Source organism: Achroia grisella, unplaced genomic scaffold (assembly GCF_030625045.1).
Source record: "Achroia grisella isolate CSIRO2021 unplaced genomic scaffold, CSIRO_AGI_Agris_v1 utg821, whole genome shotgun sequence".
Classification (NCBI taxonomy): Eukaryota; Metazoa; Arthropoda; class Insecta; order Lepidoptera; family Pyralidae; genus Achroia; species Achroia grisella.
Genome location: NW_026713035.1, coordinates 5,378,022 through 5,405,586, shown reverse-complemented (window position 1 = coordinate 5,405,586; position 27,565 = coordinate 5,378,022). Strand labels below are relative to the sequence as shown.

The 27,565-nt window shown below is 35.4% G+C and overlaps 1 protein-coding gene across 1 annotated transcript; it reads right to left on the bottom strand.

Annotated features, from left to right (window-relative positions):
- Positions 1–14: 14 nt before the first annotated feature.
- On the bottom strand, positions 15–26,638 carry LOC131852007 (WD repeat-containing protein 44). Its single transcript, XM_059202573.1, has 18 exons — positions 26,453–26,638; positions 24,821–24,962; positions 23,187–23,314; positions 22,351–22,439; positions 20,105–20,203; positions 18,676–18,843; positions 15,572–15,708; positions 14,953–15,067; positions 13,346–13,450; positions 12,227–12,320; positions 11,087–11,283; positions 10,039–10,162; positions 7,335–7,448; positions 4,132–4,330; positions 3,455–3,586; positions 2,487–2,870; positions 929–1,525; positions 15–536 (listed from the first exon to the last, which is right to left on the bottom strand). Exons 1-18 carry the CDS (start codon positions 26,515–26,517, stop codon positions 396–398), a joined length of 3,030 nt encoding a protein of 1,009 aa, XP_059058556.1. The 5' UTR covers positions 26,518–26,638; the 3' UTR covers positions 15–395.
- Between the last annotated feature and the right edge of the window lie 927 nt (positions 26,639–27,565).

The window sequence follows — 27,565 nt, the reverse complement described above, 5'->3', positions numbered from 1 at the left end:
ATAATAATATTCATGAAACTGAATAATATTCCCAAACAAGCAAAGTGGATAAATGAAAGATAAAAAAGAAGCTAAGTGGCAAATGAAAAAAAAAAACAAAATAGAAGATATGTAAAAATGACATAATGGCGACTTTTAAAAATTAATTTCTATAAGTAACAAACTGGCCACTCACGTTGTAAATTTACTACTAAAATTAACTATCTATATTTCCACATTGTTTCTAAAGGTAATAATTCAGTTTTGTGACTATACTCCCTGCCTTTCTACTCAGTACACCAATTACTTATAACCCTGTATAAATAAACAATTAATATACAAATAAACATGTTTAAATAAATTTATTTACATACATTTCTTAATTAGAACAATTAATTACCGTGTGATTGTTGGCGTTACGCTAGCGCTGAAGCCGGGAGCGAGCTGTGCTTGGGCTTGGCTTTGTGCACGAACACCTTGATGCATCCGTTGAAGTCCGCACTCACGAGCACGTGCCCTGTCTGCGATGACGACACCATACCACCTTCTGCACCCTTCTGTATAACAAATAAATAATAATATTTTTATAACATCTCAGAACAATTCACACAATGCCATCTATAATCTGTTTTTAATTCCGGCGCCTAAATTGACAGGTGTAAATGTCAAAGTTTCAAATAATGTTACCACCTATAGCGGGCTAGTGGTGTACCTGCGATAACGATTTGTTTAATCGGAATCTTTTATTTTAAAAGTTTAGTTTTAAAGCTTTAAATGACCTTTCCATAACAGATTTTTAATTTTCGTGTATCTTTTATGATATATTTATACACTATAAAAAGGTACTTTATTTAAAAAAAGGCAGTGAGTCTTTACTTTAGCGAAAAATAATTTCTTTTTATTATTTTTTTATTATTTATGGATTTTGAATGAAAATAATTGCACTCACCACTTCCTCCTCATCTTTGACCTCTTCCCCTCTAGCCAGCCTGGCTTCCTGTTCCCTTTCACCGATCATTCGAATCATATGATCAGGATTAGGCGCGAACACTGCACACGTCACAACCGCATTATGCGCCTTAATCCCCTCCCAGAAGTCATTCCTATCCCTCCTCACTGATGTAAACTTGGAATAATCATGGTACGTCTTCCATATATATATACATTGGTTTTCTGATCCACTCACTATGTACTTCCCGTCGTGTGAGAACGACGCTTTGATCTGACTAGAAACGTTGACGTAACCTTTGTATTTGCAGGACAGAATCGACTCTTGTAACCCGTACAGTCTTATCCGGCTGTCGTTGGAGGTTATAAGTATTTTGTCATCGTTGGGCATGGGTTCGATGCCGCTTATTTTGCGGCCGGTCGCGTTCTTCCCTCTGGTGGATCGCACGTCGATCTGCGTGTAGTATTTTAGTTGGTCCGTCGTGTAGAATATGCAGCGGCCGTCGTACGTTCCGACGACTGCGTATTTGCCGTTCTGGCAGAAGTTTGCCGCAGTTATTAGTTTCGTTTTGCCGTCCACCTCATTCCATACTGCCACCTGGAGAGTTTTTATAAAATTTTGAGCATACTAGTCATTAGTCGTGGTACACATTTAATATTATTGATATAAGATGTCCGTTCTCGTGACACAGTCTAGCTGTTTAGTTATAAAAAGGTAACATACAGACAGGCTGACTGTATTAATACCTATATAATCTAAATATATATAACTCAAAGGTGACTGATATAGTGATCTATCAACGCACAGCCCAAACCACTGGACGGATCGGGCTGAAATTTGGCATGCAGGTAGATGTTATGACGTAGGCATCCGCTAAGAAAGGATTTTGATTAATTCTACACCCAAGGGATAAAACAGGGGAAGAAAGTTTATATGAAACTTTGGCAATTTTAAACCGATCGGGATGAGACTTTGCATGCATAAAACCACTATGACATAGGCATCCCCTAAAACAGGATTTTGATAAATTCCACCCCTAAGGGGATAAATTAACTCGAGCGAAGCCGCGGGCAAAAGCTAGTACAATATATAATCATAATAATCCTGAACAATTCACACACATCCATCGAGTACCAAGATAAACAAAGCTTGTCTTATGGGTGATAGACAAGTGATATAAATACTTTTTTTTTATTTGAATAAACATTATTTCTTTTACAATTTCTAAGGTTATTAGCAGCGTAGCTACCGCCGCATATGCCATAACAATTATACGGGGCATGAGGGCCCCCAGTGCGCGTAAGCTAAAATTAACTTCACAATTTTTTTGTTATTTCACAAATGACAAAAGTAGAGAAAAGCAATATTTTTCCCCGCATCAGCTACAAATGAATTAATAAATCAATTTGCCGAAAAAAGGAGAATGTATATTTAATTTTAACTGTTTGTAAAATTTTTGGAAAAAGTAACAGATAGATAACAATTTTGTATTTAAAATTATATACGTTAGTTATTGTTAAAAATAAATATCATACCTCTTAAAATTAATATCACATACCTTCTTATCTGGTATGTCCCATAACCTAAGCTTGCCATCCAAACTGCCTGACAGGAAGAACCTGTCATCTCTCGGATGGAACACGATGGCTGTCACAAAATCGATATGCTGGAAGCAGCAAAGGCATTCCCCTCTGCATATATGCCATAATCTGACTGTCTTATCCATAGATGAGGACAGTATGAAGTAGTTCTTAGACCAGGAGACGTCGAGAAGATCGGACGTGTGTCCTGCGTATACGCAGAACGGTCGAGGGTGGAAGGGTGCAGATGGGGGTAGGTTCTCTGTGCTTGTACTGCTGGCTGTAGCGCCGAGGGTTGCGAGCGACTCCTGGGATGGTGTGGGGGATGATTTCTGCTCCGTGTTGTATTTTGTTCTCATTTCCTAAGAAAATAGGCAAGTTATAGGATTAATTATTTTAATATTGTAAAGCCCTTTATTTTTTTTTCACTTTCGAAAATTCATATAGCGTAATCTAGACCCAAGTTAAGCTAGCTAGAGCTTATGTTAAGGTTACTAGACAACTGATACAAATACATTGATTTTTCGTAAATATATACATATCATACATAGAAAACACCCAGCCAGATACAAACAATATACTCATGAATACAAATATTTGTGCTGCGCGAGGAATCGAACCCGCTACCATCAGAAGCAAGGCAGTGTGCTAAACCGCTAGACCATCGAAGCCGTCGGAACTGCAAGAGCCAAGCGTATCAAAATAGGCACATATGAATACGCTCGCTTCTTGCAATCTGTCATAAAATAATTATAAAAGATTTGCTGAAACGTGCAACTTTTTCTTTGAAACATTTTTCATTACAACCCTTCTCCTGTTGGTCCAAGAGTGATGTTATACAGCCTACAACGATCCTCTATATTGTTATACAATAAAATCATTTTCAACATTGGTTGAGTACATCCAGAGTTTAAGCACACGTTGAACTAGAGAGGATGTCACATACCTGGAACATGGTGTACGCGTCCCTGGTGACCCACACCCGCAGCAGGCGGTCCTGGCCGGCGGTGGCCAGCAGTCTCCCGCACACGCTGAACTTGCAGCACCACACCGCGCCCTCGTGGCCGCTTCCCATCTCCTGCACCATACGATAATAACCCATTAATCGCATCTTTAGTATTTTTGAAGAATATTTATGGAATGATAAACTCCTGGTGAATTTACCACACACTTGATGATAACACAGCTGCAGCCACCTTCACCTTCCCTCATCTATCTCCCATACAATTCAAACGGGGATCGAAATTATGACGGCCTGAACCGAGGTTCGAACCCCTAGCGGTGCCCTCAAACTAAAGTCGTATCTGTCAGACGGGAGACGTATCCGTCAAACGGGAGTTGGCCTTCAGCCGATCCATAAGTCCTTCCTTTGGTTTGGAGTGCCATCTGCACTCGCCCCCTATCGTCCGGTGAAGCTGTAAGGGTCAGCTGCGCCCAATAGTATTAGTCTGAAAAAAAAATCAGCTACGTCTTGAGGGCAAAAGTAGATCATTCAAACATGCGTACATGTAGACGTTTCGTACATAGTATTAAGTTCAACAATTGCTGGTTCTCTGCCGCTACTATATAGGACCTAGAGTGAAGATTAACAGACAAGGCACAGAAACTATTCTAATAATCTACCTGCACGTGCCGGACGCATCCTTCAAAGTCATAAGGCCCCTTATGCGAATTAGAAGCCTTAAGTTTGATATTATGCTCCCCGCGTACATCATCAGCAATCTCGGCCACGTCCTCCTTGTGGCGGGCATGGACCTCTTGTGCTAAAGACCTAGCTGCTTCAACTGTCTTCTTCATCGTGCTGCCGAAGAACCTCTTCAACCTGACGCGTTAGAAAAATGTTAGCAATTTATTTGTCCACGGCGTGGTGCGCTATGAATAGAGTCTTAGAATAGAAAAGTCTGCATTGAAGGAAACTTAAATTTAAGCACTTTTGAATAGTCATACTTCTTTTTTTTAATCTACCACTCATTCAGAAAGAACGCCCAAGAACACCCAAATTTCTTGCTCATTCTTGTTATGCAGAAGAAAGAGCTCACATGAAGAAAGAGCAAGTAACCTGCGCGATGCTGTTTTAAATAATTGTTGAAAATTTAATATTTATTTATTTTTAAGTTGAAACGTGTGAATACAACATACAGTAATAAAATAATAATCACAGGAACATTCACACAACGCCATCTAGTCCGACAATAAGCAGAGATTATGTTATGAGTACTGTATATTTTACTGAATTAAGGGGTAATTTCAGAAGTCCATTTTACTATTTAATAGATTTATATTATTTTGTTTAAATCCGCTACAATTAGTATGCGTGAAACCACAAATATTCAGTATGGATATTTGACTACTGTTACGACCTTCTCCAATGGTGATCAGATTCCGACTGTTATTGAGTCTACACCCATATTACGACACATATTTCGCCTGACGACACAAGACATCATCAGGCATTGAATAGACTTCGTATATAGCTTAGAAGCCTAGAGTTGCAGGTTGGGCGACCAAACCGCGGCATATCAGTTGTCTAGTACCCATAACACAATATCTACTTTCATTGGGACTAGATGGTGCTGAGTTATTATTATTTCTTTTAAAAGCAAGCTGCGTGAAAGCTGAAAATAAGCAAGTCGGAGGCACAAATTGTCTGTGTAGACAATTTTTTTACATGTCAAAGTGTAAATAGAGCCTAAAATCAAATACAGTGAAGTCCTGTGCACACGGGGAAAAAAAGTTCCAAAATGTTACAAAATTAAGCCAATATTACAATTTTAGTAAGCTCTCAACCACAAAACATAATTTGTCTATTTTCTCCATTTTTCATAAAATATTTGAAATTCTTTCTATTATATTTATTTACAAATAACTTTGAAATCCCATCAATAAATCAACCCATCATTCGAGCGAAGCTAGTACTCGTTACTAAATTATTTTGATCATCATTGCCTTATCTTTATTTATTTGGGGTCGGCGTAGTATGACATGTCAAAATTATTTTTAAAATCTACAAGTTTGTACTGTCTCGTTAGTACATTCTTGTTAGTTTATTCTGCGTTCACACACTCGTTTAATTGTAAGTAAATATTACAGGCATGGATCTGAAACCGTTAGTCACTGCCCGTATCACCTGAAGTTTGCGTCGTGCTTCATTTTGACGTTTATGTCGCCTTGTGAATGACTTTTCACTATGCTGAGTGGCTCCCTGGAGTGTATTTTAAATAAATATTTACAATACATTCCAAATACTCAATCCCATGTGTTATTCTTATAGACTTTTCAAATCCATAAGCAATTTATAATCCTTACTAATATTATAAATGCAAAAGTAACTCTGTCTGTCTGTCTGTCTCGCTTTCACGCCAAAACTACTGAACCGACGTAATGAAATTTGGTACAGAAATAGTCTGGACCCTGAGAATAGGCTATTTTTGAATGCGAAAAAAGGGTTGTAAGGGGTTGAAAGTGGGGATGAAAGATTGTATGGAAGACTCGTCATTTTTGAAGCTAAAAGCTTGAAACTTATTGAGGCTGTCGATTAAATATGAATAAATGTGACATTCAAAGTTTGTAATTTTACCCTTAAGGAGGTAAAATATCATATATGCTATAATTTAAAAATATATTATATAAATTGTATATAAGGATTTTACCTTTGCTTATTTTGGATGACATGGGGGTGGGGGAGTATGATGATTACGTCATCGGTCGTAATTTAAACACGAATACACATTATATACATTAATTGAGAAATGTTTACGTAAGCATGGGGGGAGGGGGTAAGAGCTTTGCTTACTGGCTGACATGGGGGGTAAATAATTGTGACAAATCTGCTTACGTAATACTTGAACAGCCCCTAAGTGTGATGCAGATGACGTCGCGCGGGGCAGCTAGTACAGATATATAGTGTACTGTTTATTATCTGTCCTTATCTGGGTGATCTGTATTACAGGTTATGCCTATTGCAGACACCAGCTCCTCACACCAATCGATTCAAATAATAAATTTAAGTATTTTACTATAAAGAATACTACATGTATTGTTACCATCATGTTTGTGAGGAGAAATAAAATAAGTCATATATATATTATATCATATGATCTAGCGTATATTGCATTCATCTATATAATTTAGCTATATTCATAGTGTTGGATTACAATCCAGTTTTGTAAACTACAAACTCCTAATCAAATTCTTGTAATAATCGTAATTTGTTTTGTGTGCTAAAAATAAATAAATTAATATAATTGTATGGACTGGTAGTTTAGACTATACTTTACCACTTCCAGGTTTTTTTTAACTACTCTAATGCTGTTGGCCGTAGCATTACCTGAGCACATTATTATCCTTACTTCCTTACTAGTACTATAAATGTGAAAGTAACATGTCTGTCTGTAGGTCTCGCTTTCACGCCAAAACCTAAATTTGGTACACAGATATTCTAGACCCTGATAAAGAACATAGACTATTTTTAATGCGGAAAAACGGTTGTAAGGGGTTAAAAGGGGAGATGAAGTATGGAAGTATCGTAATTTTTAAAGCTAGAAGCTTAAAACTTACTTTTTAGGCTATTGATTAAATATAGATAAATATGACATTCAAAGTTTGTAACCCTTGAGAGGGTAAAATAAAATAGGGGATGAAAGTTTGTACAGAAAATCTTCATTTTTGAAGCTAGAATCAATAGACGAAACTTTTTTTGGCAATTTTGGGTTAAATAATTGAATATTTTTTCCATCTTTCGTCAAGGTTATTATAATACGCGGACGAAGTCGCGGTGACAGTTGGTACTAAATAAAAAAAGGTATATAAAAGATATGAGATCTCACTTGTCAGTTTTTCTACGTATTCCTGTAGTCTGCCGGTCGGCCTCTCGCTTCGCTTCTTTTGTCTCTCCTTCCGCGCCGCCAGCGGATACGCTCTCACTCTCCTCGTCTGTCTCCCTATAAACACACAAACAAACTGACATATTAAAATTTAACACTTTACAAATGATACATATGTTTCCATCGCCACACAAATAAGAAAGGATAAGAAGATAACAAAATAATAAAGAATGTTACAAAAAGCTAATATAAACCACACTGACAGTTGATTTCGATGTTATGACTCTTTAGTGGAGTATTACAAGTTGTGATCTATGATCTATGAAATATGTATTTATAATACATATATAATAATTAGTGGTATAAATACAGGTAATAAAGTACTCTATGATCAATGTATTAGATATATAAATTTAGAATTAGAGCTAACTTTAAAGATTTAAGCATACATAGGGACGGACAGCGACAACGACTTTGTTTTATACTATGTAATTATGATTATATTAATTTAAATTATTAAATTCGACCATAATATAAGTTAATAATAATATCTCAGGACAAATCACACAGCGCCATCTAGTCCCAAGTTAAGCAGAGCTTGTGTTATGGGTACTAGACAACTGATATAAATACATGGATGATTTTTTTTTGTAAATAAATACTTATTATTAGAAAACACCCAGACCGATACAAACAATCAATTTAAATATGCTAAACCACTAGACCACCGAGGCTGTCAAAAAAGTTCTATAATAATAACTTTTGACGGCCTTGGTGGTCTACATGTTTAGCACACGGCCTTACTTCCGATGGTCGCGAGTTCAATTCCTCGCACGGCACAAATATTTATATTCATGAGTATGATTGTTTGTATCGGTCTGGTTGTTTTCTATGTACATATAATACGAGTATGTATGTATTTACGAAAAAAAAATCTATATATTTGTATCTAGTACTAATAACACAAGGTTCAGCCAGCTTAACTCTGGTCTAGATGGCGCTGTGTGAATTGTCCTGAGATTATCCACTTTATTATTATTACTTTTAGTAGAATTTTCAAATATAAAATACAAGTTTTGTTATACCTCTAATAATCTACGTATCATAAATAAATAAATAAATACAAGTTATTACCACACATTTTTATATACAATTGCAAATCAACAAAAAGTACATACGAAAATCTGATGGAACAAAGTAAAAAGTTATATATAACCACTTTTTATGATTATTATGAATATCTAAGTCTCTCATATATCACGATTTGAGGATTCGTGGCGATTGAGAATGATTAAATGCCAATAAAACCACAACCTTACTGAATAAAAACACGATGATGACGACATTTATCACAAATAGTGATGATGACAAGATGAATTCATCACAATGCATTTAATAGATCGATAGACCAGACCCAAGCCATGATCAGTCAATGATATCCGTGATAGATCCCATGATTAGTCAAAACACCCGTCAAAAAACATAAAAACCTATATTTAATGGTGTTAGATTTAGCCCCTCGTAACAGCAAGGGCGGCCTCATGGGGCCAAACGCAGTGGCATATAGTAACGACATATGGCTGCGCCAGTTTTTCTTAACCCTTATCGTTTTCTGTTCGCTGAAAATGTTAGTTTTATAACATGCAGTTAGTTGATATATAGCAGCTTATAATTGAAGTTTGCGCTGCAAAAAAATATAAATTGAAAAAAAATATATTGTCGATAAATTTGAATCTTTTGCCTTTTATATCGCTTCCAACATATAACGGATAGGAAAAGATGGGAGAAAGACAGCGTATTACCAATTGTTTTGTTTCATTTATACTTTTACAATTTTTAGTACTTAATTGAATACATTTGAATATACACCTCTCGCAAGAACATTTTTGTATTCAAAATTCAATATCTCAGAGAGAAATGGTCGTATCGGGGTGCTGAAAAAAGCACCTTGAAGCTGAATAAGCAGACTGTGCGGCTCATGTATTGGCGTAGTTCAATTTTTTTTTCTATCACCATAGAGTAAAAAACAAAACATATATAAAAAATTTTCAAGATTGCATGAGAAACGGAGCTCTTAATAAATTTTACCCAAAAAATCGGAAAACTAGAATGTTCAAGTTTCAAGAGCTTATTATATTATTCATTATATTTTCTGTACGACCATTTTTCACTAAAATGGAGCCTGTTGAAAATCACCCATAAATTTGGAAAAAAATTCTGTTCCCTTAATTTTTGCGAGACGTGTATAAGACTTGCGTTGTTTCCCTTCTCGCTTCCACACATAGCGGCTCTATTGTTTTAGGGCCTAACACACATTGGTTAGTGCACGTTTGATACCCCTAAACTTTAGGGGTATCTGAATATTGTGCACAGTGGCAGATGGGTAGTATATAGTAAGGAGTAATAATAGTTCTCTCTGAATATCTATAATTTTTGTTTAGTTACTCCATTTTTTGTCTTATAATTTAATTGTCAGATGATTAAGTATTTATTCATATACAGTATTTACCTACATATTTATATATTTTATTACAAATTTATATATATTTTCAGTCAAGTCTCATTTATATATTAGTGCACTGCAACAATCTTTCTCTGCAGCACTCATGGTTGCCCGGTAGATAACGCTGCAAGGTGTTAAGTCCGCCATTTACACCGTACAGATTATTTTTGTGCATTGAAATTAAAATAAATAATGTTGTGTCACCTGGCGTTGTCGTCGTCGTTAGCGCGTCCTATATACTCCGACGTGAGCCGCATGATGTGAAGGCTCAATGGGTTTATACACTGCGGTAACTTGTGTTCTGCTACACTCAGAGGTACACGCTCTCCTGCGAACAAGGAAGACTCTAGAAAATTCTTTATTTAAAACAACGACTTCAGTAGTCTAGTGGTTTAGCCCATTTTTACCATTTACCATCTGAGGTAACGTGGTGCACGTTACTTCAGATCTAAAATCTATATATTTGTATCTAGTACCAATAACACAAGCTTCAGCCAGCTTAATTCTGGTCTAGATGGCGCTGTCTGAATTGTGTACGTTGGTAATTGGTGTACGTTACTTCAGATGGTCGTGTGGAAATATGATTTATTAATAAAATTTCTTAGGTTTTTGTTTAAATGTAAATATAGATTCATCTCCGCCTGGAACTCAAGTATAGATTACTAGCTGTAAAGTAGTCATCGTTGTAACTTCAAAAATGTCAAAATTTCCATACAGAATTCTATACAACTCAATCAACAGCCTAAAGTATAAGTTGCAAAAAGCCTAAAATATAACTTACAGCTTGAAAAATAACGATACTTCTATACAACCTTTCATCTCCCCTTTCGTTCCCTTACAACCCTTTTCCTTTATTTATATTTAATCAAGAGCCTAAAAAATAAGTATCGAGCTTATAGCTTTAAAAATGACAATACTTTCATACAGATTTTATCTCCCCTTCCAACCTCTTACAACCCTTTCTTCGAAATGAAAAGTAGCTTATCCTTTCTTAGGATCTAGACTAGCTGTGTACCAAATTACGACAGACAGACATGTAGAGTTACTTTCGCGTTTATAATAAGAGTATTGTATTGTATGTTGGAATCCATTTTCCGCAATCGGCCTCTCATTTGGGCCCTTGTGCGTGTAGAGCCGATATTACTAGAGTAGCCAGCCAAGCTCCTCTCGAAAGCGCAGAAGTCTCCTAGTGTCTTCACAAGTTATTGGTTACGAGTATTAGTAAGAATAGTAATATGGGTATGTGGAGTACCGGTGTCGAGGTTGAGCACGGTGACCTGCTCGAGGATCTCGATGTCCGAGAGCTGGTGTCCGGACGTGGTGCGCGTCCGTAGTGACAGCCCCAGGGCGGGGGAGTCTCCTGCGGACCGACGACGGGAGCCACCACCCACACCACCGCTACCACCGCCACCACCGCCGCCACAGCCGCCGCGCTCCAGCGTGCCGCGTCTGTCACCAACGATGTCACAATGTCATCTTTATACCACACATGTATTTATACTAGCAGTGCCAACGCTTTCACTCGCGTAATTTTTCAATATAAAACATAGCCATTTATGTTATTCTGATGCATAAGCTATAGAATAGAGTAGAATAGAAAATCATTTATTCAAATAAACTTACATTGAAGCACTTTTGAATAGTCATAACATTTTTTTTTAATCTACTGCTCATTCGGAATGCTGTCTCATCACAAGAAGAACAAGCAAGAAACTTGTGTGTTGCTCTTTTAAATAATTTATTCTTACTTACAATTTAAGTTTAAGTGTGTGAATACAAACCACCGATTAGCACTAATTCAATGAAATAATAAAATAGAAAAAAAAAACATTCAATATACAACAACTGGTTAAACAATTAATAAGAGAAAATAAGTCATAGTGATTAGAGTATATTATTGCAAAGTTTTATCAAAATGTCAGGTCAGTCAGTCCAACGTGACAAATTCACCGGGAACGTTTATCACGATGGTATCCAGGGGGAACCGCGTGGAGGTCCACCTAACATCGTACATTGCTAGTAATAGGGTCATGAGTCCACATTACTAACAATACCCTTTCCACCGGCGCTGGCGGGTTCACCGTTCCATCATCATCTTTACATATAAATAAAATTGGAATATCTGTTTGTAATATTTGAAATAACCGTTTTTTACCACATGCATATATAAATACGGTACATACAAAAATTGTTTGCAATTTTTGTTTGCCTGTCTGTCTGTCTGATTGTTCCGGCTAATCTCTGAAATGGCTGGACCGATTTTGCCGGGACTTTTATTGGCAGGTAGCTGATGTAATAAGGAGTAAATAAAGGTATATTTTAGAAAAATAAAGTTAAATTCCAGGCGGACGAATTCGCGTGTACAACTAGTCCACAATAAGAAATACCAGACCTGTGCGTATTCCCAAGGCTGGAATGCGAGGACCTTCCTTCGCTGTGAGTTCGTATCGAGCCGCGACTTCTTTCTTCTTCCCGGATTTCATTCCCTGACAACAAATAACCTAATTATTACACGTAATTCATCATCTGCTTCTTCCTTATCCCATTTATTTGAGGTCGGCGTAATATGTTTTTCGCTTCCATTCATCCCTGTTCGAAGTCATCGCGTTACTTACTTCCTTTCTTACCATATCATCTTTCACACAGTCCATCCATCTCTTTTTCGGCCTTCCTCTGCCCTTATAACCATCCACATTCATTTGTAACAACTTTCTTAAAATATTATCCTCGTTCCTACGCATTATTACTAATTATTACACGTAATTGACTTTAAATAAATACTTTTTCATTTCATTGTATCATTATTACATAGTATAAAAAAAAGTCGCTGCCGCCGTCTGTCCGTCCCTATGTATGCTTAAATCTTTAAAACTACGCAACGGATTATAAAGCATTTTTTTTATTAGATAGAGTGATTCAAGAGGAAGGTTTATATGTATAATACGTGTACACCCGGGCGAAGCCAGGCCGAGTAGCTAGTTCTATATAAACAATTTTACAATGATATTTAACTTTTACTGCGTTTTGTTGCATTCTTTCCAATAAACAAAAAAGAAGAGTTACATATGGCTGTAAAATTATAGAATATGAATGCGAGGGACTCACGTTTTATAGAATAATAATAATACAATAACATCAAGATAAGCCACAGAACATTATCTAGTTTCAAGCTAATCACAACTTGTATTATTGGTACAACTGATATAAATACTTAAACATTTTTTTATATTGTATTATTCTACTAAAAGTAATTTATAATCTATATTACTGCAAAGCATAAATGAATAGAAATGATTGTAACGTGCGAGAAATCGAACCCGCGACCATCGTCGCCATCGAACAAGCGGTGTGCTAGACCGCTAGACCACCGAGGTCGTAATTTAATTAATGTAACTGCAGAACGAAACAAGTATATATACATCGAGATATCGAACCCGCGACCACCGTAATTAAGAGCGGTGTAGTGAACCCGCTAAACAACCGAGGCCGTTCTGTTTGCGTATGTACGTACCTTTAGCTGCATCTTGTGCGTCGAGGGCGGAGTCTGTACGGTGCGTAGTTGGACGCCGCGAGCCCGGACTATTGTGCTCGTGAGCTGACGAAGCCTGCTCTAGGGCTGCAATGGTATACATAATTATATTTACCTACGTAACATAAATGTAAGTGTATACAAGAGCGGATCCAGCTTTGGCGCAAGGAGGGGCTCACATAGTCGTGGTCATGGCGCCAGGAGGGGGTCACATAGTCGTGGTAATGGCGCCAGGAGTGAGCACATAGTCGTGGTCATGGCGCCAGGAGGGGGTCACATAGTCGTGGTCATGGCGCCAGGAGGGGGTCACATAGTCGTGGTCATGGCGCTAGGAGGGGGTCACATAGTCGTGGTCATGGCGCCAGGAGGGGGTCACATAGTCGTGGTCATGGCGCCAGGAGGGAGTCACATAGTCGTGGTCATGGCGCCAGGAGGGGGTCACATAGTCGTGGTCATGGCGCCAGGAGGGGGTCACATAGTCGTGGTCATGGCGCCAGGAGGGGGTCACATAGTCGTGGTCATGGCGCTAGGCCGATTCTCAGACCTACTCAATACGCTCACAAAATTTCATAAGAATCGGTCAAGCCGTTTCGGAGGAGTATGGGAACGAAAACTGTGACACGAGAATTTTATATAGAAGATTTTGATAACAATAGATACAAGTAAAAAGTAGGTATTTTATTAATGTACGTGAGTACTGTACTTAAAAGTATTTATTCCTTATTGTACACTTGAAAAACTTAACACATAATAACTTGTATATAGACACGAACATATTACCATCTTCTCTTGAAGACATCCAGAGAAACTATTTAAATATAATTAATTAAATATTGAAGGTATGTAGTTACATAAAATCTGTATGTTGTCAAAATATATAAATAAAATCATTATGTTCAATTAGTGGTCCACCTGAGTCCTGGAACCAGCTCAGGGGGGATATTATGGTCTTGACCCCCATGACCCCCCCCCCCCCCCCCCCCCCCCCCCCGGATCCGCCATTGAGTGTATATATGTATGAGTATGTGTATTTGTATATACATGTATAATTTAATTTATAATTCTAGTAAAGAAAGTAGTAAGTCTGTAAGTAAGACCGCCGAGCTGCAGTCAGTGCGCAGTGTCAAAATGTACAAAGTATATAATATCATGATTTTTATTGTTTCCTTGCAAGTATGTTGAAAGTAAAAGTATTTTCGTGTCAGAAAGATTTAACTTCGCAATTTTTTTTTTTTATTACATAACTAGCTGTTCCCGCGACTTCGTCCGCGTGGAATTTAACTTTATTTTACTAAAATAAAGGATACTTTCTAAAATAAAAGTAGCCTAAGTTACTCCTTATTACATCAGCTACCTGCCAAAAAAGTCCCGTCACAATCGGCCCAGCCATTTCAGAGATTAGCCGGAACAAACAGACCGACAGACAAAAATTATAAAAAATGTTCAAATTCAAATTCAAATCTTACACTATACACATAAAGAATGATTTATATGTATAGATTTGAGCGCGTTTGTTCACAATGACAGGTCAAGTGACGATGCAGTGTAACTTCAAATAAAGCAGCAGTGATATAATGAGTTTGACTTACCATATTTGGATTGTGACAACTCGAGTGAATCTTGGAATTCCCTTGTGAGTGATTCTATTGTGCTGGCCGGACTTGGTAATGACATTGTTTGGTTTAACGAATTCGATACAGACGGCTGAAATAAAATAACGTATGAAAGATAATATGGCAAGATAGGGAGTAAATAACGAGCATCAATTCAATAGGTACATGAACCTATTATATCATATTTTTTTCCACATGATGATTCACTGGCATTTTTGTTTTATTTATATCAGCCTCGGTGGTATAGCGATGTAGCACACCGCTTTGCTTCTGATAGTCGCGGGTTCGATTCCTCGCACAATGCAAACATTCGTATTTATGCGTTTAATTGTTCGTATTGTTCTCAGTATTTTCTATGTATTTACAAAAAAAATGTATCTAAGTATTTATATGAGTGAATGAGTGGTCTGGTAACCATAGCACAAGCTTAGCTTGAGAATAGAGGGCGCTGTGTGAATTGTCCAGAGACATAATTAATATTATTAACAGTATTACATTTTTTCAACAGTTATTTGAATTATTTTATCATTAAGAGGATTGATGGAAAAAACCAAACGGAAACAACTAGTAATTCAGAAAAAAAAAACACAGGTACCTCCACTAGTAGCGAGTCGAGTTGCGGCTTGTCTATGGTAGCTCGCCTCACGTACCGGTACTCGTCCGTGTCTGTGGTGCACACACTCAGGTTGTCACTATCCGCTATGGACAGTGACTGCGAGCCGTGTAGTTTATCTGTTACAAAGGTATCATACAATTTTTTAATGCAATTTAAACGGCTAGGCTACCTATAAACATGGACATGACGTTATCACGGACGTGTGTAACACGTGCGTTGCCATTTTTACCCCCTACCACTTGGTGAGACGTAGTGAGGTTTAGGACAACCCCCTCCCCCATTTTCACCAACATCACAAGTATTAGTACATACTCTTCTTAATCGTTCCCTCACTGCTGAGGATCGCGACTCTACAGTATCTTGTCGACCAGCTGTCGCCATCGGTTGCGCTCAGACACCTGGTGTAGTGCGGCGCTGACAGTAATGTTTAGAAAGAATTAGTGCCTACAAAGAATCTTAATTTTTTTTGTATATAATCTTTAAATACAGGTAAACTATAATCTTATGTTATTCTGAAATTTAGGACCATGATAAAAATGTCTAGACTAGGTTGCAGGTTATTTTACTTAAAAAAAAAAAAATGTATTTAAAATACTCCTCTTATGGTATGATTTCACTCTACATATATCTTATATATAAAATTCTCGTGTCACAGTTTTCGTTCCTATACTCCTCCGATACGGCTTGACCGATTCTCATGAAATTTTGTGAGCGTAATGAGTAGGTCTGAGAATCGGCCAACATCTATTTTTCATCCCCTTAAATGTTAGGGGTAGTCCAACCCTAAATTTTATTTTTTTATTTTTTAGACAAAATTTTTAGTTTCTACATACAAAAATACATACAATCCTAAATTTTCACCCTTCTATCATCAACCCCTATTTTTTTTTATTTAGGGGTGAACTACCCCTAGCAACTAAAACACGGCTGGTCTGAAGCTAGTCTGTCGCTAGACCACTAAAGCAAAATAAATGTATTATGCTTTAATATCAGTTGTCTAGAACCAATAACAGAAGCTATGTTTAGCTTGAGACTAGATGGCGTTGCTTGAATTGTTCTGAGATATTATTATTATTAAAAAAATTAGTAATAGTGTCGGAAGTAAACAACTCACTTCAGAAATCCTTAAAATGTTCTCTACTATCAACTATATAACAAACTACTGAATAAAAATACTAAATAATAATAATATCTCAGGACTATTCACACAGTGCCATGTAGTCCCAAAGTAAGCATGACTAGTGTTATGGTACTAGACAACTGATATAAATACATTATTTTTTGTTAATACATAGAAAACACCTAAACCGATACAAACAATCATACTTATGAATAAATGTTTGTACCGTGCGAGGAACCGAAGCCGCGACCATTGAAACTAAAGCTGTGTACTATACCGCTAGACCATCGGGGCCGTCAAAATAGTTAATATACTTACAGTTATATTAATTTAGTAATTATTACAAAACACATAACAAAACTGGTGTAAACAAAGCAATAAATATATAAATATATGATATACTGTGGAGCACTTCTAGCAACAATCAGAGTTACTTTGACATATGAATAATGTAATATATAATATTAGTCATTCAGAGGCCTGGTTATATTTTCCTGTTAAGATAATAATTAATTTTAAATTGAGTCATTCATTTATATATTAATATTAACTTAATATATATAATTAAAGACAGACTATTAATTTTAAATTTGATGTCATAAATGTAATTGGACTCTACATGTCCACATTTAGTCTCTCATCAGGGCCGTTGTGCGAAATTTTATGTTAATTTGTTTTATTTATATAAAGATAAATAATTTCAATATTCCAATTTTATGAAAAGTATTTGGAAACAAAAACAGAAACAGAATTTCTAAGTTTTCTAACTTCTACGCTGACAAGAAGTAAATTAATATGGTAAGTAATATAATAAATTATCTAAAAACAACTGTTTATGATTTAACTTATTAAATTCCGTCCCGTCCCGTATAGTTATAAAATATTAGTGCAAAATGATCATATATGATTTGCAATGAACAGAATAAATGATTAAAAATTAATTTTAATAGAATTTATGCACTTTTTAATAGTGAATAAATTATTCATTTTAGTGGAAAGAGTTAGTAATATGGATTAATAAACTCTGTTTAACCAGTTGGTTATATATTCAATATTTTTTCTATTTGAGTATTTAATTGAATTAGTTTCACACACTTAAACTTAAAAATGTAAAGTAAAAATAAAATTATTTAAAAGAGCAACACGCAAGTTTTTGCTTGTTCTTCTTGTGATGAGACAGCTTTCCGAATGAGCGGTAGATTAAAAAAATGTAATGACTATTCAAAAGTGCTTCAATGTAAGTTTATTTGAATAAATGATTTTCTATTTCTGGATTAATAAACTGATTGTATCCTGTGATAAGCGGTTTTCCCTGGAAACCATCATGTTAAATTTCCGGTGAATTTGCCACGATGGGCTAAGTGACTTGACCTCATGCTCATCTTATTATCAGGTTGACGTTCAGGCAGTTCCCGATGGAAAGCATCGTGTTAAATTCCTGATTGAATTTCCTGTGATGGGTAAACTGACCTGACCTCATGCTCATCATATCATAGCATTAGAGTAGTCCGAAAAAAGAGTAGGCATAATATCATTCGGAAGTTTGATAAACACTCATGGGGAAAGGGTATTGTTAACCCTATTGCTAACAATGTACCATGTCAGGTTGACCTCCACGACGTTCCTGGAAATCGTCATCCTAAACTCCTGGTGAATTTATCAGGATGGGCTAACTGACCTGACCTCATGCTCATTTTATCATCCTCCACTGGTGCCGCCAGCGTAAACCACTAGCGCAGGCGGAAGCACCATTACATTATCTTATTAATATTATAAACGCGAAAGTTTGTGAGAATAGTTTTATATATTTGTTATTCTTTCACGCAAAAACTACTGAACGGATTTTGATAAAACTTTACAGTAATATAGCTTATACATCAGAATAAGATATATGATATAAATTTCATGCGGGTCAAAACGCGGGCACAGCTAGTCATAAGATAAAGACTCGTGTTGGACTCACTGCGTTTTTTCTTGCGCGGGGGCGCGACGGGGCCGGAGGCGGCGCCCGCGGGGGCTGCGCTGGCGGCGCGGGAGCCCGACATGGCGACGATGGCGCCAGCGCCGCGGTTATGCTTCAAGCTATTCGCCTTCGTACTCGCTATCACGTCGGGCTCCGCCGTCGCTAACGCTGCAACCAACGGACGGTAATGAAGTTCAGTTTTTTTAGGTACGAAAGGTAAACAAGCTGAGGTCCCACCCAAGGGTAAGTAGTCACCATAACTTCTGAACATGAATGGTAACGAGATAATAAGTAAGGATATACTGTCTTATTATATTATAAATGCGAAAGTTACTCTGTCTGTCTGTCTTGCTTTCACGCCAAAACTATTGAATCGATTTAAATTACATTTTGTACACAGATAGACTAGATCCTGAGAAAGGACACAGGTCACTTTTTAATACGAAAAAAGGGTTGTAAGGGGTTGAAAAGAGAGAAGAAAGATTGGATAGAAGAATCGTCATTTTTAAAGCTAGAAGCTTGAAATTTATTGTTTTTACTAACTAATTGAAATAGAAATAGAAATAATCTTTATTCAAATAAACTCATTACAAGCACTTTTGAATAGTCATATTTCGATTCTACCACTCATTCGGAATGCAGATTCATCACAAGAAGAATGAGCAAGAAACTTGTGTGTAGCTCTTTTTGATAGATGTTTTTTATATAAATAATTACAGTATAACAAGTAAGAGGCATGCGATAATCAACATAGAAATCGCTACGTACTCATTATTAGTGTAATCAGATAATATTGTCAGTGCTATGGATTTAAAGTTTTTCTATAAAAACATTATTATCTTTAACTAATTTGTTACTAACTTGAAACTTAGTGATTAAATATAAATATATATGACATTCAAAGTTTGTAAAATGTTATCCTTAAGAGAGTAAAATAAAATAAGGGATAAAAGTTTGTATGGGAAATCGTCTTTTCTGAAGCTAGAACGATGAAACTTTTTTCTTTGGCTCTTTTAAGTTATATTATTAAATATTTTTTCATTACTTGGTCAAGGTCTACTATAAAACGCGGTCGAAATCGCGGGCTCAGCTAGTAGTATATATAGGCGACCTATACAATGCCTGATGACGCCTCGTACTTCAATAAAACATATATAATATGCTCCTTTGGAATAAGGTACATTTAAAACAGTTAATGAATTTTTCAAATCGACGCAGTGATTCCGGAGTTTCCATTATTCATAAAATAATCCACTCTCTCTATGTTTAGTATATTAGTATGTGTATATAGACAGATAAGAGTGTTATATATGTATATATATCTCAATATACAATAGCAAATGAGAACAAGCAACTACGTCACAATGTAGGAATGTTAAAAACAAATAGATAAAGATAGATTGTTAGAAGAAATGTTTATTTATCTCACCGTTCAGACTTCTATTATCTGTGGGCAGCGGGTCGTCGGATGTGGTAGACGGTTCTCTGGACGGGGTCGACACTGATGGGACCGGGTCTCGTAGATTTGCTGAAATACAGTGTAAAATATAACGACAACATTATTTACTAATAGCTGTCTTTACATGTACGTGCCTACCTGCGTGAAAGCCGATTCGCGCGTGAAAGAGTCACGTCCGAATTGGCTTTCACACAGGAAATTATGAGCACATAAATTCAAATTCAAATTGGAAAATAATTTATTCATGTAGGACATTTTAGCTACTTATGAACGTCAGAATTTTTATATTATAATTATTTATCTACCTTCCAGTTCAGTATATAGATTCAATTGAGAAGAACTGGCAAGAAACTCAATTGAATTACTTTTTTTTTAAAGCCGGTTTAGATCCAATTGAAAAGAACTGTCAACAAACTCAATTAAATTACTTTAAAAAAAAAACCAGTTTATTTACAATATATATTTATATAGGTGTCTATGTCTAACATTAAATGAAAATCCCGTGTATGAACAACTATTGCCATGCATGCTCGTCTAAATGTAGAAAAAGAGAACGAGAAAGACTGCACACGCCTCCAGCGAGAGCATTCCCGCGTCCTTCAATCGTGCGTGCTTCGTATCTTTTTTAAATAATTATTTATCATTGCAAAATAGCGCACATATGACTATGGAAAAGTCAGAATTGTAGAGTTATTTATAATCTTTAACTTGTCTTTGGTAAATAAAATTGTGGAATAAAACATAAAATTTTAAAAGTAAGTGAAATGACATGAAATCTACGCGCTATCATGCGCAATACAAAAAATAATTAAGACAACAAGAGTTAACAAGAGTTAATACAAAAAATAATTAAAGGCAATCACCCATGACTGAGCGCCTTTTTCGGACTACTCTGCTGTTGGTCGCAACTGGTCTTTACAGTTTCACCGGACGATAGGGGGCTAGTGCAGATGGCACTCCAAACCCGCGGAAGGACTTATGGAGCGGCTGAAGGCCAACTCCTGCCTGACGGATACGACTTTAGTCTGAGGGCACAGCTGGGGTTCGAACGTCGGTTCAGGCCGTCATAATTTCGATCCCCTTTTGAATTGGACGCGGGATCGATTGGAGAGGACGATGCGCGCGCTTTCCTATAGCGTTAAGCCGTTAGCACTCGTGATTGCGCGTGATAGAACGTGTCGTGTAAAGGTAGTTATTAACGTAGATAATGTTGAAGAACGGAGTAAATACAGTAAACAAACAAAGTCATTGTCACTTTTATATTAGTCAGGCGTTAGTTGTTTAGACAAGGGATATTTATTGTACAAAATATGTTATCTGTGATTTTGTCGTCTTTTCTGAGACAAATGTTCAGCTTATATTATAAACATAATAACCTAGGACGATTTACACAGTGTGATCTAGTTATGAGTGATGTAAATACATTCATTGTGTTTTCTATGTATACTATGTATGTACTAGTATACATTTATTTATTTATTTAACTTTAATGCACACAATAGAATATATAGCACAGTACATTTGGTGTTAAGTCCGCCGACTTAACACCATGCATACATAGTTTTTTTGTAAATACATAATATACATAGAAAACACCCAGACCAATACAAGCAATCATACTTATGAATACAAATATTTACACTGTGCCAGGAATAGAACCTGCGATCTTATGAAGAAAAACCAAGACTAGACTAGACCATCGAAGTCGTCATTATACACCAAGTTACTCGGGATATTAGCCTTCTATAACTGAAAGAATTTTTAAAATCGGTCACGTATTTTTGACTATACCTTTTACCTACAAACTAACATAAATTATCTTAGATTTCCCTTCAGTACATTTATTAGTATAGTTAAACAGTTCTTCAATAGCTTTACAATGATATCTAAATTAAAATATCTCTATGCAAGTCTATTACAGACTCTCATAATATGTAAAATTTACCGTCAATTCTGAGCGTTTTTGAGCTACAAAGAAGTGACAGGGAACTCGGCTCTTATTCTTTTCAAATGACCTGTATATGATTACAAAAATACAGACTCACTTTTTAATTAAACTAAATTATAAATTAAATTAAATTTAGATTGAATTATTTCTTTTTTGTCCAAAGGAAATAATTTAATCAGTGGGCGAAAGAAACCCGAAAATACCAGACCCCAAAAGCAAAAACCGTTCACGAAAATTGCCTTTTCAAAAAAACTATAAGACCACTTACGATGCGATTCTGCAGCCCCACTCAGTATCTTTCCAATCCTTCCTAGTGACGTCATACTTTGCAAGCTCATAGTATCGTGTGCTATGATCCTAAAAATATTGAAAAAAAAAACTATAAATATAACACATGGGTTTCTCAAAGTAGTCCATACAATTATAAACTTTTTTTATTGGGTTGTTTGGACTATTGTCAGATGTTTGGACCTGTAGCACTGCGACGTATATAGATCTATTGTGCTCGCCTTTTTCACAGTAATTTTAGATTTGTTTCTTCTTTCTTCTGGGTAAGTTTAATCTTATTGTGTTTCTATATTTGAGCCTAAATAAATTAGTGCTGGTTGGTAGTTTGTATTCACACGTTTCGACTTGTAAAATGTGAACTTACAAGGATTGTTTAAAAGAGCAACACACAAGTTTCTTGCTTATTCTTCTTGTGATAAGACAGCTCCGAATAGGCGGTAGATTTAAAAAAACGTTGACTATTCAAAAGTGCTTAAATAAGTTTATTTGAACAAATGATTTTCTATTCTATTCTATTCTAAGCGTGGTACATGATGTAGCAGATTCTCACCAGATTAGGTAAAACGAAACCCATTTCTAATAATAAAAAAATCCAATCATTGGTATTTAGTGGAACTCTATCTCTGCCCGCGGTTTCAACCTCGTGAAATTCATAGCCTATGAGTTATTCTGATGTATAACCTATATTATTGGAAAGTTTAATTAAATTCCAACCAATAGTTTTTGCGTGGAAGAGTAACAAACATCCATCCACACTCACAAACTTCAGTGTTTATAATATTTGTATGAAGTAAGCTTTACTTTCATACAACTTACTTGAATGGCCGTTCCATGGCAAATGCTTGATGGTCAATTGAACTGACGGCATCTGTGACATCCTCGTCGTCATCTTCTGTCTGCATACATCTGCGTAACTCTTGAAATCGTTTGCGGCCCTGTACTACCTAAAAGTAGAGAAAGAGGTTGTAGTCAGTAATATTCAAATACAAAATATCTTTACTTATATAGGTCTATTACGATATGTCAAATCTCTCTGGACTCTTATGATATGTCACATCTACCGTCAGTTCGGATTGAATTCCAGATGAGAACAACTGACTAGAAACTCAGCTCGTATTCTTTTCAAATAAATGTTGTACGTGTTTAATAATACAGATCCATTTTTTAAATTCAAATTTGGAACAATAAAGTGCTATATGCTATTGCAATAGCAAATAGTTTAATCAGTGTTCGTAACCCGAACAGACCAGTCCCCACAAGCAGCACCTGTTCATGACATGGACTTTTTAACCCCATTGCTAGCAAGGTACCATGTCAGGTTGACCTCCATTACGGTTCCTCAAGGAAACTATCCTGGTAAATTGCCATTTGCCAAGTTAGCCCATTTTAGCTTGACCTGACTTCATGCTCATTTTATCATCCTCCAGTGATGCCTCGTCAGCATAAACTGTTAGCATAGGCGCATGAATCATTCCATAATCTTATATATAAAATTCTCGTGTCACAGTTATCGTTCCCATACTCCTCCGAAACGGCTTGACCGATTCTCATGAAATTTTGTGAGCGTATTGAGTAGGTCTGAGAATCGGCCAACATCTATTTTTCGTCCCCCTAAATGTTAGGGGTATAGTTTTTTGTTTCTAATTTTTTATGATACAACATACAAAAATACATACAATCCTAAATTTTCACCCTTCTATCATCAACCCCTATTTTTTTATAGCGTTATTAATTTATATGTTATATATATATATATATATTTTTATTACTTTGCATTTCTCTGTGTGGGGTTTAAAAAAATAAGTACCCTATTTTTTACGTTTATCATATTGTGTTATACTAAAAGAACAAATAACATAATCTACATTAATGTTTATTGAAGGAGTTTTATTTTGATTTTGTAGTTCTTCCTCTAGAGCAGATGTACCCAAACATTTTTTGTGTCGTAGACCCCTTGTCATATTTTTCTGTTTTAGGTAGGCCCCCCATTCTTACCTGGTATTGATTTTTGGTAAATTTCTAACTGTAATAAAGTTTAGTATTAAAACTATAAAGTAAAAACAACAAGATGACTGCTGTCGTAGACTCCTTGCAGTTTGTCATAGACCCTTGGGGGTCGTTATAGACCAGTTTGGGAATCACTGCTCTAGACCAACCACATGAATTATTTATGTCCCAAACAGATATAGTAAGTGAGTAATGAGAGTGATAACCCAACACACACTTTGTCATAATTAAAGTATATATAGGCATGGCAGAAAGCTAATTATTTTGCAAAATTGCTTAAAAAATAAAAAATAGACATTACACTACCATGCATTTGACATACAGACAATATTATTCTCTTTTATTTATATTCTTTGATAATAGAACCTTAATAATATAGAATTATAGTTGAATTTCAACCACTAGGTAACAACTATTATATTTAAATAAACAAATATACAAACACTTTTAACTGTGGTTCTGTCATCATCAACTGTAGAATTGTCTGTGCTCGAACCACACACAGTTAGCGACGGTGCATCTGATTTTACTGCTGCATTATTTTGTCTTGGATTCTTTTCTGCCGAATCTGTTGTATCTTTTAAACTGAAAATGTAATTAATATTTCTTAGTTTAATTATTGCATTGCATCTTTTTATTATATTTGTCTTGACATCCTCAGTGGTCTAGCACATAAACATAGAGTAAGATATCAAGATTGTAAAGCAGGTCACATTTAGTTCCTCAGTTACAAAATAATAAATCAACAGTAAACATTAACATTAAGATAATTTTAAATATGACTTTGACATGTATTCATTAATGTTATAAAATGGATTATTTACAAAAAATGGACTTTAAAGTTCTTCAAATTTCAAAATTGATAATTATGCAATTTCTTTTGTCAATAGATTAGATAAAAACTTTTGAATTCATGAGTATAATGATTTGTATTGGTCTGGGTGTTATCTATATATATAATATGTATGTATTTACAAAAAAGAAAAGTATGTAATTATTTCTAACAGTCATCTCATCATAAGCTCTACTTAGCTCGGTACTAGATGGCTGTAGGAACTTTCCTGGGTTATTTATTTATATGAGTATATATGCACATATTGTACATTTCAATGTTCCAGAACATTCCATAAATGATAGTGAGTACTTTATGAAAAATCAGCTGTTTTATATAGAAATAAACAGAGCAACAGTGAGTTTTATACCATGTAGAGATATTGCCATTTTAAACTAAAGAGTATTATTGTAAAAACCTAAACCAAACATAGTTTAAACTTTATAACCTCTATTTGAGCTTAAAAGCAAGGTATAATACACTAGAAGAGTAAAAATAGATTATATTAATAATAATATTTATTAAATATCTGTGGAATTTCATTAATATAGGCCCTAACATCTGTAACATAGGTATTCTCTCCATTCAATGATTTATTATTCATTAAATATAACAAATTACTATAGAATTAGGTTTAAATGATCACTTTGTAAATAGGATATAATGGTGTTATAATTAATAAACGAGTACCTAAATAATATTGCATGGTCTTAGTAGCTAACAGATTTTACAATGTATTTTATACCTGACGAATGATATATATCAGTAAATGATGAATATAACCAGACAATAGTACCTATAGATGATTTTTAGATTATATGAACACCAATCATCAATCGTCATTGTAACATATGAGGACTTTTGTGTACACAACAACTATAAGATAACAATCTTACATATTGTTAAACTTATTATTGAAAATTCATCAAGTTAATAACAAGATCTGTTAATTTCTAGTTTTGTTCCTTTTTACGATATTGTGCTGATGTAAATAGTTCTGTATAGATTATGACGCCTATTATTGTCTATATCAACTATACAGTATCAAGGATAAACGATTAATTCATCGAAATATGGTAGCTAAAGTTCACATTAATTCATCACCAAAAAGACATATTTCTATGGCAAAAATAATACCAATATCTATTTAATACACAGTGAACGGTCTTTAAGATATGTGTTAGATCCTAAAATAAGGTATTTATCGTAAAATATAAGAGTCGTGTAAACATTTCGTACTCACTTGGAACCATCGATGGGTATGAACTCGGCATCATAGAACTCGTCTGAATCGCTACTGTCGCCCATTGTGACACAATAAACGTGTAGCGACGAACACTGACCACGATATTGGGCAACTAATTTACATTATCATATCTGATGAGCAGTTAATTTTGCAAAAGAAAGTTGAAATCGAGTGGTTTCGTTCAAGTTCAATTCAACAACAGATTTAATTTGACAGTTCTGACAAGTTCAAGTTGACAAATAAGAACTTTGACAATTGACAACTCAGTAGAGTAAATACGTCTTTTTAATATTTGTGATTTAAGACCCGTTTTCATTGTGATTTAACAAAAAAAAAGGACACGGAACAATTTCAATACGATATATATATCTCAATCCTCATTAATACTAAAAATGAGAAAGTAACTCTATCGGACTGTCGCACTTTTCCGCTAATACTGCTGGACCGATTTAAATGAAATTTGGTACACAGATCTAGACCATGAGAAATGATATAGGCTTCTTTTTGAAAATGTGAGAAAATGGTTGTGAGAGTTTGAAAGGGGAGATAAAAGGTTGTATGAACGCATCAGCATTTTTAAAACTAGAAGCTTAAATTTTTTTGTCCGTTCATTAAATATGATATATAACATATAAAAAAAAAATTACCCTTAAGGGGTGAAAAAAAATAGCCAATGAGTTTTGTATGGAAATTCGTCATTTTTGAAGCTAGAACGATGAAACTTCTTTCTTTGGCTTATTGGCACCATCATCATAATCTGCTTCTTCCTTATCCCATTTATTTGGGGTCGGCATAATATGTTTTTCTCTTCCATTCATCCCTGTTGGCAATCATCGCGTTATTTACTTCCTTTCTCACCATATCATTTTTCACACAGTCCATCCATCTCTTTTTCGGCCTTCCTCTGCCCTTATAACCATCCACATTCATATGTAACACCTTCCTTAAAATATTATCCTCATTCCTACGCATTACATGTCCATACCATAGATAAAGATAGACGATTACTCTTCAACCTCTCTGACACCGGCGCCACTTTCGTAATTCCTCTGATGTATTAATTTTTTATAATATCCCTAAATAATTGAAAATGATATCCATCAGTATTTC